Source organism: Elephas maximus, chromosome 5 (assembly GCF_024166365.1).
Source record: "Elephas maximus indicus isolate mEleMax1 chromosome 5, mEleMax1 primary haplotype, whole genome shotgun sequence".
Classification (NCBI taxonomy): Eukaryota; Metazoa; Chordata; class Mammalia; order Proboscidea; family Elephantidae; genus Elephas; species Elephas maximus.
In genome coordinates, this window is record NC_064823.1 from 67,970,693 (window position 1) to 67,988,000 (window position 17,308).

A 17,308-nucleotide genomic window follows, 5' to 3' on the forward strand; every position below is an offset into this window, starting at 1 on the left:
TCATCTTCTAACATATGATGTATTTTACTTATTTACCTTATTTATTGTTTCTCCCACTGTAATGTGAGCACCAAGAGGACAAGGGTTTTTGTTTATGTTGCTCTGTTGGATGTCTTAAATATTAGCTGACAAAGGGCAGATACTCAAAATATAGTGGTCAGGTGAATGACTTCAAATATCATCAATGAAAACAGTTCCCTGATTAGTCAGAATTTCAAATGACAATCAAAATATAAGGTCCTGTGATGAAATCATTATTGTAATACTGCACTCAGCATGAGTAAAGTTTGACTATTTGGCTCATACTAATTAGTCTAAGCTTTCATCAGAGTCAGCTGACATCTTTATTTCCATTCCATTTTTATCCTACAAAGAAAAAAAGTTCTTCCAGACAGCAGCGTGTCTATAAAGTCACCCTCACATCACACCGTCTCTATTTCACAATATGGCATAAAATATAAAACCCTCTAACCCACACATACACATTTTTTTAAAAGCCATTTCAAATATATCACTGACATGAATTCAAACTATATCAAGCCAAAGAAAGTACATTCTTCTTAATAACATTTAAAAAACCAAACCAAACCCCTTTGCAGTGGAGTCAATTCCAACTCATAGTGACCCTACAGGACAGAGCAAAACTGCCCCATATGGTTTCCAAGGAGCACCTGGTAGATTCGAACTGCCAACCTTTTTGGTTAGCAACTGTAGCTCTTAACTACTATGCCACCAGGGTCACAGAGATTAAAAAAAAAACTGCAAAGAAGAGTAAGTAATAAAAGTTATCCTTTTTATCATGTATAAAGTTAACAGAATTCATCAAAAAAAGCTAAAAATCTTACCCTGGGCTAAGACTGGGGAGTGAGTTTTGAGGAGACCCAACGTTACTGACTGCCTACTATGTAAACCAAAAAAAACAAAACTAGTTGTCGTATAATGGATTCCAACTCATGATAAGCCCATGTGTGTCAGAATACAACTGTGCTCCAGAGGGTTTTCAACGGCTGAGAGACCTTTCAGAAGTAGATCACCAGAGGCCTTTCTTCCAAGATGCCTCTGAATGAATCTGAACCACCAACTTTTCCATTAGTAGTCAAGACAGTAACCCTTTCTGCCACCCAAGGATTCCACACACTGTGTCCCAGGTTCTTTAGATGCTATCTTTAATAATCCTATAAGATAGACATGATTATCTTTATTTTAAAGATAAGGGTCTGAGCTCAGAATCACCCAGCTGAAAGTGGGAAGGCCAGGATAAAAACGTAGGTCTAACTCCCAAATCCATGATCTTTCACATGGGTTTTAGAAACAGACTTAGACTCTAAAACTTTGTATTCATCCTAAACTTGCTATTGACAATGACACCTCATTATAACAACGAAAGACAAAATAATTACTAAACTGAAGTGCGAAGGAATGGAGGATAAATGAAGTAGGAAAAATCTACACACAGTAAGCTTATAGTAAATAAAGCAACTTAGAACTTAAAATATTAATTTTAATTTTATGCTTACCCCAGGGATTGCCCATTCTCCACAGTCTTTCCTTTTTATTGCAACAAACTGTAAAATATTTTTTCCAGAAACAGGGTTGGTGATTTTATTACCACTACTATCCCTCTTCCACCTGTAAATAGCAATGTAAGATCATAATGAATTTAGAACAAAGACCAAGGTTCTAGCTCAAGCTTGAGACAAAGATCTATTTTTCTGAGTATACATAAATTTACCTCAAATCAGACAGTTTTACAAAAACTACTTTTTTATTAGAAATATTCTAGTTAGCCCAGTTACAAACCATCTTTGTAATGAAAATTCAGAATGTAAACAGTTTTTACTACTTAAAGAACCATCAAAAAAATTTTTTCTAAGCAGAACAGAATTTAAAGGAACGATCATAAAAAAAAAAAAAGGTCTTTAAGATTTTAAGGTGGTAAAAAGCCCAAATAATACATGCTTGTAACAGTTCATTTTGTGTCATCATCAGAAAAGTAGATTATATGATACAGGTTCAGCTGCCCTCAAACGCAGTACCTCTCAATCTTTATGCCCCTCTTCTAATAAACAAAAATCTCACTATTATTTAATTTTATATTTTGAATTAAGTTACACAATACAGTTTTTAAAAAGTATTAAGGCAATGTTAATTTTAGAATGCACTTTTTCTAACACAGCCTCTTTCCCAGAGTGTTAATAAATCTCTTCTCCTTCCTTATCCCCCGCCACGTACACCCCCAACTACCACATCCACCCCTCCCCTACAATTTAACAACTGTTCTAATAGTCTCTTAGGCAAAGATAAAAATTTTGAGTTTTCAATACTAAATCAAATAATAAAGTCTATGACCTAATCATCACTCTATGAGACTCAATGAAATATACTGGTTTGAATATCAGAGCTTTGAAATTTCTTTATATAGGCTGACTACCATATCTAATTCATAATTCCTCTCCTGAAAGAGACCCTAATCTAGCAATGGGGCTACATATGTAAGTGAATAAATTATAAGATATTGGGACAGTTTGATGAATACGTAAACAGAAATGAAAGAATAATTAGTACAAGACGACATCTGTTTTTAAGGATGCCAGACAGGAAAAACATAAGCAAGAAACAAAGCTATAAAACAACATAGTATTCAACAGAATTTCAAAGTTTCATGGAATCCAGACTTTCGGGGGCCACTATGACTGGATGAACCTCTGAAACTACTGCCCTGAAATAATCTTTAAACCTTACAGCAAAAATATCCCCTGAAGTCTTCTTTAACCCAAACCATAGTTTAGCTTAATTAGTAAAGAACATCTGCCTTGAGCATTGTGGTCTTTTAAAGAACTATCTACACAGGATCAAACTGACAACAGTAACTCAGAAAGGATAGACAGGAAGCTTAGAGGGCAGTGAGTTTATGTTAACATGGGAAGGAAGGATCTGGAAAAGAGGGTGAGGACTGTAGCACAATTTGAAGAGTACTATCAATGTCACTGAATTGTACATGCAGAAATTGCTGAGTTGGTATATGTGCTGCTGTGTATATTTTCAACAACGGTAATTTTTCTTTTTTTAATTCAGTTCTATGCCAAAAAAAAGAAAGATAACATGTTCAAGAAACTGAAATCTGGCACTGTGGACATCAGTAAGAAAAAAAGAGATGAGATTAGGCTAGAGAAGTAAGCAAAGAGCTTATATGACAGAATTCATCAAATTCATCTGCTTAGAGGGCCAGAGAATATTTTTAAGTAGGGTAAAGCCATGACTAATTTGTATCTTAGAATGCTCACTCACTTTGACAGAAGCATGGAGATTACTCTGGAGGAAAGCAAGACTGGAAGCAAGATCAGCTAGGAGGCTGTTACCATATTCCAGGTGAAAGATGAGGGCAGGACTGAAGGCAGAGACAGTGAGAATGGAGAGAGGACAGGTTGTATTATTTTGTATCTGACATTGTTCTAAGCATTTTAATATATTTACCCATTTAAGCCTCAAAACAATTCTATAGTTACATTACCTCCATTTTACAGATACAGAGATCGAGACACAGAAAAGTTAACTTGCCCAAGATTGCATAGCTAATAAGTGGTATAGCTGAGATGTGAACCCAGGTAATCGGGTTTTAAAATCTGTGCTCTTAATTACTATACTATTTACTTAAAGCAAACAAATCTGAATGTTTACTCTAATTAGACAGAAAGAGAGGTAAGAAGGCAAATGATGGCTCCACACACTGCATCTACACACATCACACGCAAGGAGCTGGGAAAACAAAGACTAACACAGAGCCTTGCTGTTCATCCAGTCAGTCAGCCAGTCAGTCATGGCTAGACCACAGGGAAGAGAAGCTTCAGCTGTTCATAGAGAGACACAGCAGGGAAAGAAGGCAGGAGCAGAGAAATGATGAAGACCCTCTACATCATGTTTACATGCTCCCACCTTTATCCTGAAAGGGCTCATTTAAGGACTTTAAGCACAGTAATTTCTTATATCAAATTAGTACCAAATACATTATCACCAAATTAAAAACAAAATTTCTTGATATAACAGAAGTAATACATCATTTTAATTATTTATGATTTATTAAATATCAACGATATTCCTATGCCCTACTGATATTCCCTTCCCAATTCTGATGGCTATACCTTACTGTCTATGCAAAACTGAAAAAAAATATTAATTTTTTGACTTGAGTTTAATTCACAGCAATATATTAACACTTCCTATCTCATTTTGACTTCAAAGGATTTAAAGGAACTTCAGATAACTGTACATGGGAAATCTCTAGGAAAGGTGCCTGGGAATCTAAAAATTTAACATTTGTCCCAGAGTTTCTAAACAAGAAAGCATGTAAAATTGTGCACTGTATAATGCCATTTTGAACCATAAAGTACCTCAAAGAAAAGGAGGCAGAATCTTTGCTTTAAAAGTTTATAGGTGAAAAAAAAAAAAAGCACCTAGGTGATTCTTGTGACTTATTACTCACTAGTGAGATACAAATATAAAGGAAAAAGCACAGTATCTGGAGCCACATATCCCTGATTCAAATTTCAAATCTACAAAATTTCAGAAGTCACTTAACCCCAGTAAGTCTCCATTTTCTTATCTATAGTTAGTTAATAACTAATCAGAAGAGATGTGAGAATCAAATGAAAAAAAATAGCACCTAGCAGAGTGCCTCAAGTAGACAGATATTTTTAAAAGTCCATTTAGTCTTGTTGACTCTTCTTTCAATATCTTCATTCTTCTCTTCCTTACATTTTCACTGCCACAAATCCACTTAGAAAGGAGCCCTGGTGTCACAGTGGTTAAAACGACCGACTGCTAACTGGAAGGTCGGCGATTCGAAACCACCAGCAGCTCCTTGGAAGAAAGGTGCAGCAGTCTGCTTCCCTAGAGATTTACAGCCTTGGAAACCCTATGGGGTCACTATGAGTCAGAATCAACTGGGCAGCAGAGAGGTTTTTTTAAATCTACTTAGAAGAACTCATCAATTAATATATGCATTACTGACATAGCACAGGAGAGTAGAAAGAACGTCAACTGCAGAGTAGAATTTAAAGCTAGACTCTGTCAGTTACGGGCTTTGTATTGCCCTGGGCCATCTCTACACCTTTAGTTTTCTCATCTGTATAATGACAGAGTTCAAACTCAAGGTCTCTTTAAGGTTTACAATTTCAAAACAATATGACACATAATCATCACATACACTCCCAGCTACTATTTGGTCCACCATACATTAAAAAAAAAAAAAGATAAGCTAATTAGATGCTAACTTTCAAGTCTCTGGCTTTCCTTTTCTGCTGCTTACCCCCTTACTAGTATTCATATATTTCACACCCTCCTGTCTTTAGTTAGCCTCACCAAAACTGCAAAGAAAATGATACTGCCATTAGTATTTATGACTTAAGGTCATCCACAACAATATTTTAACTCTTCCCATAACATTTAAAGCACAAAGTTTCTACAGGAATTTTAGACAGACAGGTAGGTAGACAGATAAGTAGGAAGGTAAGTGGATAGAAGGAATGAACAGAGGAAGGGAGGAAAGGAAGGAAGATAAAATTTGGAGTGAGAGATAAAGCTCCATTTTGGCAGAGGAAGTGATAATGCAAGGAAGAGAATAAAACAGGGTGAAATATAGGTACCTCTCCCAGTAACTTAAAAACAAGAGGTATTAACTTCCTAAACTATGAAATTTTGTTTTGTTTTGTTTTATTAGATAGAGAAAAACAAAATCTCATAGGAAAGAAAAAAAAAAAGGAAAGGAAAGCTCCTAAATTATTAAAACTAAAAAAAAAAGTAACAATATTGAGGGTTTATGCATTATCTAAAAAACAAAAGGGACGATTACATGTGGGAAGGGAGCTGGTCAGTGAAGAAATCTTAAAAATCTTCAAACAAAACAAAGAAAAAGACAGAATATTCTAGATGTATTAGAAAGATGATTCTGATAGAGATGGCTAAGTCCATCTAAACCTAAGATTCACCTACCTTCTTTTCTTTATTCTGATTTATGCTCACTAGGGACCTTCTGAACATGATTTGGTTTACCAGTCTGTAAGGAAAGAATGCCTTTCCCCTGTTCTGAAACCTTCAATGGCTCTAGTTCACACTCCTTAACTTTGGCATTTAACATTTTCCACAGAATTAATTTTAAATTTGTCACCCGCTACTCTCCTACAGGAATCTTCTGTTTCAACCAAGCTGATCTTTTCACTGTCCCTCAAAGCTCAAACCTCCTCCTGTCCCCCTATCAAAGATTCATGCTTGGCTCAAGTCAACCTCCTTCATGATGCCTTCATTGGGTGCTCCAGTTTGTCATTCTCCACTTCCAATCTGCCAAGGTATTTTACTTGATCATATGTGACATGTTTTATTTCATATTTTCCATCTTCCAAATGAAGCCATAGCTCTTCAATTACAGAGAGCCAAAACTTAAGATTCTTGTATTGTTTTTACATCCTCCAAAGAACCTGCTCAGTGCTGCGAACAAATACATGCTTGATAAATATCTGGTGAATTAACTTTATTTGATGACGCCTAACTCTCATACAATATAAAATTACACCTTTATAGTTACATCACTATAATTTATTTGCATAAAACCCCTCTAAAGTATAGATGTGTGTGTGTGTGTGTGTGTGTGTCTGTGTCTGTGTGTTGTGTGTGTCTGTGTGTATGGCTACAGTCTGTATCTTTCTGATTACTTAGCTCTTTGCTCCTGAAATATTTCATTTGGTTCTTACCTGGTTATGATGGGATCTGCAGCATGATTTGGGCCCCATCGCCCCAAAAGCCCCCGGCCAACCAGTCCTGTCCGTCCTGCAGGATTTCTGGGGGGAAAAAAAAAAAGTTAAATGTGTTCATCTTTTTTAATCCAACTTTATATGTCCCAAAAGACGGCAGTAAGAACAGTAAGAGGATACCAATCTCACCTTACAAATTCAGTGGTACTATCACATATCTGGCACTAAATCCATTTCTAAAGTTCTTCTACAATAAAAGAATTTGTTTCAGTTTTTACTACACTTCTAAATTCAAACTAGAACCGTACTGAACTCTTAATATTTGGAGGATGAAATGCTTTGTGCCTCATCATCTGTCTCTGCAACAGTGACTATTTTTCAGGATACCCACAATTCTCTTCACTTTCTCATTGTCTTTCCCTATTCTACTCTCCAATTCTCCCCATTAAAAATCTTTCTGTTACATTTTTAAGTCTATTTTTCCCCACAGGGTATTGGATTTTTATTATCAGTAATATATCATAAAATATTAATATGCTCATTCCTCACTTATTGACATAGATAGGTTTCGAAGACCAGGTCATTAAGTGAAAACTGGTGTTATACAAAAATGTAGGATGACCACATCAGATCACAAAATGGAGGATGACTATGTTATTACATAACTGCCAAACACTGAGAATCATGGTCTGGCCAAGCTGGCACATAACCTTACCATCACAGCCAGTGGTACTCTCATCTTGTACCTCAGTGTTCATTACTGCCAGACACATGTTATTAATGCACAAAACAGTCAGATAATAAAATTCTTTTATTGTTGTAAATGCGAAATGTCAGATAACGAGATAGTCAATAAGTGATGAGCCCAAGCCCGCTGCCGTTGAGTCGATTCCGACTCATAGTGACCCTATAGGACAGAGTAGAACTGCCCCATAGAGTTTCCAAGGAGCGCCTGGCAGATTTGAACTGCTGACCTGTTGGTTAGCAGCTGTAGCTCTTAACCACTATGCCACCAGGGCTTCCTAATAAGTGACAAGTAGGTGTATTATTTACCATTTCATAGAGTTCAAGTATATTAAAACATGAATTTTAAGAAAAAGCAATTTTATAAAAATATTAACTTAGTATTTAATTTAATGTCATAACCCAATACTAAAAAGTTTGTTAGCTAAATATATCGCCACTCATCCCTAAGTAATTTTCTTCCAGTTAAGTCTTCAAATGTTCAATTTTTATCACATACCAGTTAAATGTTCTAAACTGTAACCTTACAGTAATACTGTATCTTTTATTCTCCCACTATATGAAAGAAAATGTGTCAAAATTTCTTTCTGAAACATCTTTTTATTCTGTTCCTGTGACTTATTAAAATTGAAGGAATAAATTTTTATATTACTTGCCAGTACATTCAGAAATGTTTTATTAAGACTTGCAAATAAAGACAGAAAGACAAAACACCTGTCCAGCTGACGATACTATTTTTCAAATCCACAGGAGGAGGGGCAGCAACTATGCTATTTCATAAAACCACACACCCCTGAAAATGAATGATCAAAGCCAATACTAAGAGAGTGTTGTCAGATTTATAGATAACCAAACCTGTAACTTCTAAGCTAAAAGCTGTGGAATAGACATATTGACTATCCTTTAGCCTGAGAAGCAAATAAGGCTGTTTGCAGAGACAGAAATGAAGCCAAAATACAGAGAAAAGCAGGATGAGACAGAAAGATAGTCCTGATGGATTTCCAATTCCACTCTTTTCTAAAGTTAGCTGCATTGGTGCTTTGGGCTCCTTTAGACAATCCTACAGCCCTTGAATAATTTTCATATTTTGCTCGGGCAAATTTAAGAGTTGGTTTCTATTAGTCAAATACTCTTAACTAAAACACCATGTTATCTTGGCTTTGTTGTCTGTTCTTTTACATGTGTAAGTATCTTTTAAATATCTTTTACCCAGAAAATAACCTAAGAAATAAGTCAAATGCCAGGAGAATCTGACTTTAGAAGGCTCAACAGCAAAGAACATAAAAAGGTAAGTTGTGACCAAAGGAAGACTTAAGCAAAACTGGAGGACAAGATTGGGATCAGGAGCACTATGATTCTAATGTTCTAGGGGAACTAAGAACATAAACTGCAACATTTTTATAAGATGATTACCATGATGACAAATTTATGGTCCTTCTTTTGTTTTATTTGAGGCATGCTAACTTTTATATGAGGAGTCCTGGTGGCACAGTGGTTAAGTGCTCGGCTGCTAACTGAAAGGCTGGCGATTCAAACCCACCTGCCTCTCCAAGGGAGAAAGATGTGGCAGTCTGCCACTACCCTATGGGGCAGTTCTACTCTGTCCTACAGGATCACTATGGCTCAGAATCAACCTGACAGCAAAGACTTAACTTTTATATATCTTCCTAACTTTTAAAATGTCTTCTTAAGGAAAATGGATAATTCTGGAATTTTACAAAAGTTCATTTTTAAAAGTATAGAAAGAACTTTGATGTTCAATTATTGTTTGGTTTGGTTTGGTTTATCCTTATGTGTTTAGATAAATTTTTACTTTAAGACTGTTGTTAGCTGCCACGGGAAGAAGCTCTGACACATGGCGACCTCATGTATAACAGGACAAAACGCTGCCCAGTCCTGCATCACCTTCACGATTGTTGGTATGTTTGAACCCATTGTTGCAGCTATGTCCCAATCCATCTCGTAAAGGGTTTCCCTCATTTTCACTGACCCTCTACCAATCTTACAATGTTCTGCTACTATCCATAAGTTATTCATGGCTAATTTTCAGAAATGGATTGCCAGTCTCTTCCTCTTTGTTTTAGTCTGAAAGTTCCACTGAAATCTGCCCACCATCAGTAACCCTGCTGGCATGTGAAATACCAGTGGCATAGCTTCCAGCATCATAGCAACACACAAACCATAACACTACAACAAACTGACAGATAGGTGGTGGTACTTTAAGGTATTATTTCATTTAACAAATGAACTACGGAGATATAATTTTCAAGTCTCTCTTGTTAATTTATCTCTCCCTTCAAGATGAAGTTACAAAAAGATCCTCCGCCACTTATAAGTTGTATACAAACAGATTACAGTCGTTCTCTTTACCTGTAAAATGAAACTAAAAATATCCACTCACAGAATTATTGTCAAGATTTAACTGGATCACATATATAAATTATTTTGTACAATGCCTGGCACATACAAGCACTCGGTAAATGTTGATTATCTTTTCTATTTTATTAAGACCCATTGTTGTAAGATGCTCCATCCACAGTACCTACCTAGGTCTTCCATTTTCAATCTCATACAGGCCATTCTGGCTCTTTCTCTGAACATGCCCATCTTTCTCATTAAACTTGGGAGAAAAGTTACTTTCACTGTAAGGAGAATACCAATACAAATAAAAAATAATGATTCAATACTGCCAATAGCATAATAATGCCAGTCAATCTGCTATTTAAAATGATAGAATATATATTCCTATAATAGTAATTAATATAAAGGCTAGTATTTATTTACAAACCCGTCTTACTCCTTCAAAACAGCATCTAAGAAAAAAAAATTTTATTTTTTTTTACAATTTCCATCTTAAAATTTCCAAGGATGTGCATTATCATTGGACTCAATACCCCTCTAGGAATGAGTACTGGAAAAAGCGGAGCTCCTCTTACACACTACAAAAAAAGCCTACATTAGTATTCGCAAAGAGGAATTGGCTGTGTGCACAAAATGGTAACTACTGGTTCTTATGTGGTTCCAAAAATAAGATTCCTTTCGATGCTTCTACCAAGTCAAAGTAATTTTAATTTCTTCAAATGTGCACTGATTAATATTTTTATCAAAAATATTTTATCAAAGCAGTGAATTTACCCTACAAACAGCATAATAAATATGATATAGACACATTGGAAATAGACTAGATCTTGGTGTGAGGAGTACTTACAGAGTTGGATCAAAGTGAAAATTTACTAAGTTATACCTGCATGCTTAAGAAATGTCCACTTTACCACATTTATGTATTACCTCAACTTAAAAAAAAAAAAGTAAATGGATATAATATAAATGAGCTACTTTCCTCACCACTCTGACATCATCGACATAACCACACTGACAGTGCATAAAGAGTTGTGCAGCACTAAATAGTTCATGGCCTGGGAAGTTTTCTGACATGGGTTTCACTTTTTTTTCTTGCTCTAATTCCAGTATGTGAACATAAAAATATTTGTGGTCTGTTTTGAGAATAATTCCCAATTTGGATAATCTTTTCTCAAGACTTCTAGCCAATCTGCCACCTATCTAATATAAATAAAAAAGAATTAAACAGTAAAAGACCACAAAACTATAAAATCAGAGTTACAATGCTCTTGAGACTCTAAAAATTTACCATTTAAAAAGCATGAACCACGCTGTAATTGAAACATTAATATTAGTAAGAAGATTTGATTTAGATGGTAATATAATTTCAACTTTTGAAAAATAAGCTGAATGAAAAAAAAGAAAATATATTCAATCTTCCTTTAAGCTATCTAGCAGTCCTGCAAACATCATGAATTTTAACTGAACTTAAGGTGTGTGTAAATATGTATACAGATATATAAATAGGGTGAAATGGAGCTCATTTAAAGTTAAAATAATTTCTTCAAATGTTATTTTCATGATTAATAATCCAAGTAAAGTTACAAACACATCTTTGGATAGAATTAAAAACTCTGGGTCAAAATCATGGCACAGCAGTAAGTTAACGATGTTCAACAGCCTACTGACTAAGTCTGGATCGATTCAACCACCAGTTTTTTTTATTATTTAACTTACTAAATAATGCCTTCAGAGGACTATGGTTTACAATCAACCTGCCAATTAAATCAAACTTGTCAAAGTGTTCTAAAATTAGGGCGGCACTTTAACAGAATGCTTAAGAGCATGAACTCTGATGTCAGCCTCAACTCAGGTCCAAGCTATCCCAGTGACGAACTCTGTGACAAACTTCTGTACCTTCTTTTTTTTTCCCCTTGTAGAAATAACAATAGTGTCCACCTTCCAGAATGGTTGTAAGAATAAATAACGCTTATAAAGCACATAATACGCAGCCTAACTCATTGTTAGTACACACACAAAAAACCCCAATTATTACATTTATTATTAAAAGGAACACAAATATAAAATGTGAATCAACATAGCACTTCTATGACTTTAATCAAAACATTTTTGCTTGCTTTTCTTTTTCCCCGCTTGCTCTCTATTCCTTTTCACACTGCATTAATTTTCTATCATTCTTGGTTAATAGGAAAAAAAGTTTTGAAAAATATTTTCACTGCTTCAAACACAAGTCTAACTATGTTGGAAAATAACTACAAAAAGATTTTCTATTGATAACCACCACCGAACAAATGAAAAGAGATACCACTACCTGTTATTTCATAAAACAAAAAACTCTATAGCCAAAGAAATTTATCTGTTTGAAAGGATTATCATAAAACCCCCAAAAGAATACATAAACATTGGCTGCCTAGCTTCTAGCTTTGGCAAGAATTTAACTAAAATGTGGAAACTGAATTATAACAAAGCCAAGCACTAAATAAAAATAATTTTTCAGTTGTCAAAATGATAACTTACAAATACAATCACTATCTTCTCTGTAAGATACGTAACAACTATATGTACATATCTCTGTAAGACACATACAGCTCTGTTACATACAGCTAATGCCTACTAATTTGCTCACCTGATCTGAGGATCTGCCCATGTGGGTCCAGCCAAGACAGAGACTGCAGTGTATTCCACAGGGTTATACTCTTGCCACTCAACAAGCCAGTCCACCTTCTCATTAGGAACCTGGCTTCGTTCAACTTTTGAACCTGGGTAAGGAGATGTCCGAGCCTTGTAGTGGGACTTTCCTTTGGCACCATTAGAATCTGACATGATGATGGGATTAAGATGAAACCAACAGGATGAAAATGAGTTTCTGGGAAGAAAAAAAGGAAAAATGTGTTACATAAATACAAAAAAACTACTATTTAGTTCAAGGACTCAAAAGCATACTTTTCAATTTCAAAGACTTTCAAAAATCAGAAAATTTAAATTTGATGCATATTTGCATAAAGCTCCAAAATCTGTGAGAAATTATTTTCAAACATAAAAATGTTCTAAATATAGTTAAATCTCATCGGAACCTACTTACTGAATTTATTTTAGTTGGGAAAGGGAACAGACCCTTACTTTTGTGTTACCTGTTGGGATAGGAAAGTTTGTTATGGAACTTTACTATGGAATTCAACTACAACAAGAAATGTAAAAGCAGATCGTTTAAGCCTATGTGCAGGAATACAGTTCCAATGGCTTCCACTTCTGACCATTAAAGACTAACTAGTACCAGACTAGTCCTTCCACATAAACAACTATAAAACTGAACAAAATATATAAAATAATTGTTTTCAGATACTGGACAACAGGCAGCACAGCACTGTGTGATCCCTGAGAGAAAGGACACTGATGAGATGAGTACAGGATTATCTGACTTTTTTCCTAGAAGCACTTTCTGGAAAGTAGCAAGGAAAGGGCAGCACAGACGGACCTACTGATCGTGGCAAGCTGAGGAGTCAGATATCAGAGGTCAGGACTACAGACACAACTGCAATTTGTGCACACCTAAGAGAAGGAAACCATGAAGAGAAGGGACTCCATAAACATGCATAAATTTGTTTTCTAGTATTTTTGAACTTTTGGACAAATACTAAGTTGCAGACACACACCAGATTCCAAGACGCTGAGCAAAGACTAACCATGGCAGAAAAACAATTACTTGGGAAAGAACAATTATCAAGGAAAGAACAGCTACCAGGCCAGCCACAGAGCTAAACAATTACTGGAGCTTACTTGGTACCAAGAGATGCTGCATTTCTGACTGGACAGGCCTCATTCAACACTCGAAAGGCTACGAGTAGGGCTAATCTAGCACTAGAGAAAAGGCTACTCAAGACCCAACTTAACGGAGCTTAAAAACAAGTCATAAAAAAAAAAGAAAAAAAAGCTATATTAACTGTCACAAGTGAATTAACAAAGTAATAAAAGACAACAAATGCAACTCTATGACAAATTTGAAAATTTAAGAGATAATGATTATCTAACAAAATATAAATAAATTACCAAAGTTACCAAAATTGCCCCCCAAAATAGAAAGCTTGGAGAGACATAAACATTTGGAAAAGTTACACCAGCTGAATTCCAGCTGAGTTTTGCCTAACTTTCAAAAAACAATTAATTCCAACATTACTTAATAGACTATTTCAGTCATAGGAAAAGGTGGAAAGCACCATATATTATGATCAGCATAACTTTAATAACAATTTATGATAAACACTGTACCAAAAGAATGAAAATTTTATATATGGCGCCCAAGTCTCAGACTGAATTCTATTACAAAATGAGAGTAAAGTTTAGTGGTTTGCGAGATGCCCAACAGGAACACTGATCCAGTTCTACTCTATCCCAAGCAGGTACCAAAATGTTTCTTAAGTACTAACTTGAGGCTCTTTGTTCCCTGATACATCAATAAATTACATCAATAAGCATGTGGAATTCCACAAATCTGCTACCTACTCTGACAGAGAAACTTACACACCTGATTACCTACTTACTTTTCCAAAACAAACTTAACTTTGGAAGGAAAAAAACAAAAATTCAAAAACTATGCACCTTACCACATCAAGAAGTACTAATGTTACCATCTGTCTACTGTTTACACGTGAGACGAATGAAAGCGATGGTATTTATCATATATATATACACAGCCTAGGCTTTTCTATTATGTAATAGATGCGAGAAATATATTTGGCCTGATAAGTGCGAATTAAATAGCTGATAAAGTTCATTTTACAAAGCAAAAGCCAGTTTCAAAGACTGGCAAAATGCAATACTGATATAATGCTCTGAACTAAAGAAAATACAATAATCACCATAGCCAGAGTAGAACTGCCCCATAGGGTTTCCAAGGAGCAGCTGGTGGATTCGAACTGCCGACTTTTTGGTTAGCAGCCGAGCTTTTAACCACTGCACCACCAGGGTTCCATAATAATAGTTAAATGTATATAGTACTTGCTATGTACAAAACACTGTTCTAAGAGCTTTAATATATTAACTCATCGGAGCCTTGCAACAACTCTGAGATTAGGTAGTTATGGATTGAACTGTGTACCCCCAAAATATGTATTAAAGTCCTCATCCCTGTACCTGTGGATGTGATTCTTTGGGAAACAGTTTTCTTTTGCAATGTTAATAAGTCATACCAGAGTAGGGTAGGTCCTAAACCTAATCACTTCTGAGTTATAATAAGAGCAGAATAGACACACAGACACATGCAAAGGGTGAAGACACCATACAAAGACTACAAACCCAGCAACTCCAAAGACTGCCAGGCTACTAAAAGCTGAAAAAGACAAAGAAAGATCTCCCCCTAGAGCTACACCCTGAATTCATGCCCCTAGACCCCTGAACTGTGAAACAATAAATTCCTGTTCTTTAAAGCCACCCACTAGCGGTAGCTTTTGTTATAGTACTAAGCTAGGTGCTACTATACTTATTTTAGAAATGGGAACACTAAGGTCCAAAACCAAACACTAAACCCACTGCCATCGAGTGGATTTTGACTCATAGCAATCTACAGAACAGAGCAGAACCGCCCCATAGGGTGTCCAAGATTGTAACTCTTTATGGAAGCAAACTGCCACATCTTTCTCCTACAGAGTGGCTGGTGGATTCAAACTGCTAACCTTCTGGTTAGCAGCCAAGCACTTAACCACTGCAACACCACGGCTCCTAAGACCCAGAGAGGCAAATAACTTTTACAAAGATCACACAACTCATAACAGCAGAATGAGGATTCAAACACATGCAAGCTGGCGCTAAAGTCCAGGCTCCTGGTACATGCTATACTACCTCTACTTCATTTTAAGCTCACTCAGATGTTTACACATATTCACGGCAATAAAATATACAATGTTGTACACATGCCACTGAAAAATCCTGTTGGAAAACTTGAAGTACTCACTACATATTTACATGCTACCATTTTTTCTAGAAAAGACATTTGCAATTTTCTACTCAAAAAAAAAATTGCATAAGTATCACTTTCTGGATTTGCCTATATTATTATAGAATGGTAACTTTTTTATGATATATTTCATTTGTCTCTCTGAGGAGGCCTTGAAATACAAGATACCAGGTACTCAACACATAGCTGCTGACTTAACTTTTGGCTTTTTCTTCCAAGCCAGTAACAGTCCCTGGTTTTGGAATATACCTCACTTCACCTACACGTCTCAGCATTATAAAAATAAAAAATAACTGTCAAGCTGTTTTATATTGTTCTGGTGGCCTGTATCAAAAACAGCATTAGTGACTTCCAGAAAGCATGTGTTTCTTCTTTCCCTCCTCATATCCCACTGAAAAGAGATAAAGATGTACAAAAGGAAATAAATTCACAGCAGAAAAGAGAGGATAGGACACCACCAGTTAATGAGATATTTTAAACAAATTTAGGGAGATAGAAAGTGGATAAAATCATGTTGACCTACAAACCAAAGCAGGAAAAAATGTATTTGAAAACACACCCAAAGGGATGAGGGCGCCATGACATTCCCACAAGAGAAGCACTGAGAGATTTCAAGCTTGAAGTCAGTCAGCCCAAGGTCATTAAGTGGGGGCCAGTAGGACAATAACCATGGAAATTACTCTGTCCTTCTTCCTCCCACCCTTCAAACACAAAAGGCAATACTTATGTTTACCCCCAGGACAAAGCCAAAAGTTTATTCTTAAAGAAACTGAAGGGCTAGGAACTCTACTGGAAATATTGGTGTTCAGAAAATAGCAGAAATTCAGGCTTAATAACTCTACAACTCACACTGAGGAAATAACGTTAAGGCAGCTTTGCTCACCTGAGAAATTGTTCAACCCTAGTGTAAAACTGGAACCACCTGCTCACACACCTTCAATTGAAAACTTTCAGTCTACAGACCTCTTACACAGAACCAATAACCAGCCTTCCCATGTAAAAAAAGAATGCCTACGCCTACATTAATCAGAATTTAAATGGACACGCAGCCACCACCAGATGTTTGAGAAAAAGCAACAGAAAGAAAAAGAAGGACCAAAAGTAATAGAACCACTGACTCAAAACAAACAGATGATCCCGGAAATAGAAGAGATAAATTTTACTTGCACTACTATCTGTAAAGATTCAGAGGCTTTTTATAGCCACGATATAAGGCAAAGTTGCTATTAAAAAGAGGAATCAGTGAAAAAAATTTTGCCAAAATTTGAAATTCAATAAAAGAGACTGACCAACAGAATGCACAGGACTGAAGTCTGAATTAGAAATCTTGGAAGATAAAGTTGAGGAAACTCTCTAGAGCATAGTGAAAAAAAGACAAACCAATGGAAAAAGAGAAAGAGAGAAACAGAGGCTCTACACGAAGGTCCAACAGCTAACAGGAGTTCCAGAAAAGGGGGACTGGAAAAAACAGAAGAAAATTCAGTGAACCAAAATCAAACATGAGGGGCCA

The 17,308-nt window shown here is 35.8% G+C and overlaps 1 protein-coding gene across 4 annotated transcripts in view; it reads right to left on the reverse strand.

The window, feature by feature from the left end:
- Positions 1–17,308, reverse strand: part of NUDT9 (nudix hydrolase 9) — a 49,836-nt gene that overhangs the window by 4,936 nt on the left and 27,592 nt on the right. For 3 of the 4 annotated variants that reach the window (XM_049885765.1, XM_049885764.1, XM_049885762.1), the window contains exons 2-5: positions 12,475–12,714; positions 10,034–10,129; positions 6,744–6,830; positions 1,518–1,629 (exon numbers count right to left, since the gene is read on the reverse strand). In XM_049885765.1, coding sequence (XP_049741722.1) covers positions 1,518–1,629; positions 6,744–6,830; positions 10,034–10,129; positions 12,475–12,671 — 492 coding nt within the window. In that variant the 5' untranslated portion in view covers positions 12,672–12,714. The remainder of the gene's footprint in view (positions 1–1,517; positions 1,630–6,743; positions 6,831–10,033; positions 10,130–12,474; positions 12,715–17,308) is intronic. The other variant, XM_049885763.1, reaches the window with a different exon arrangement.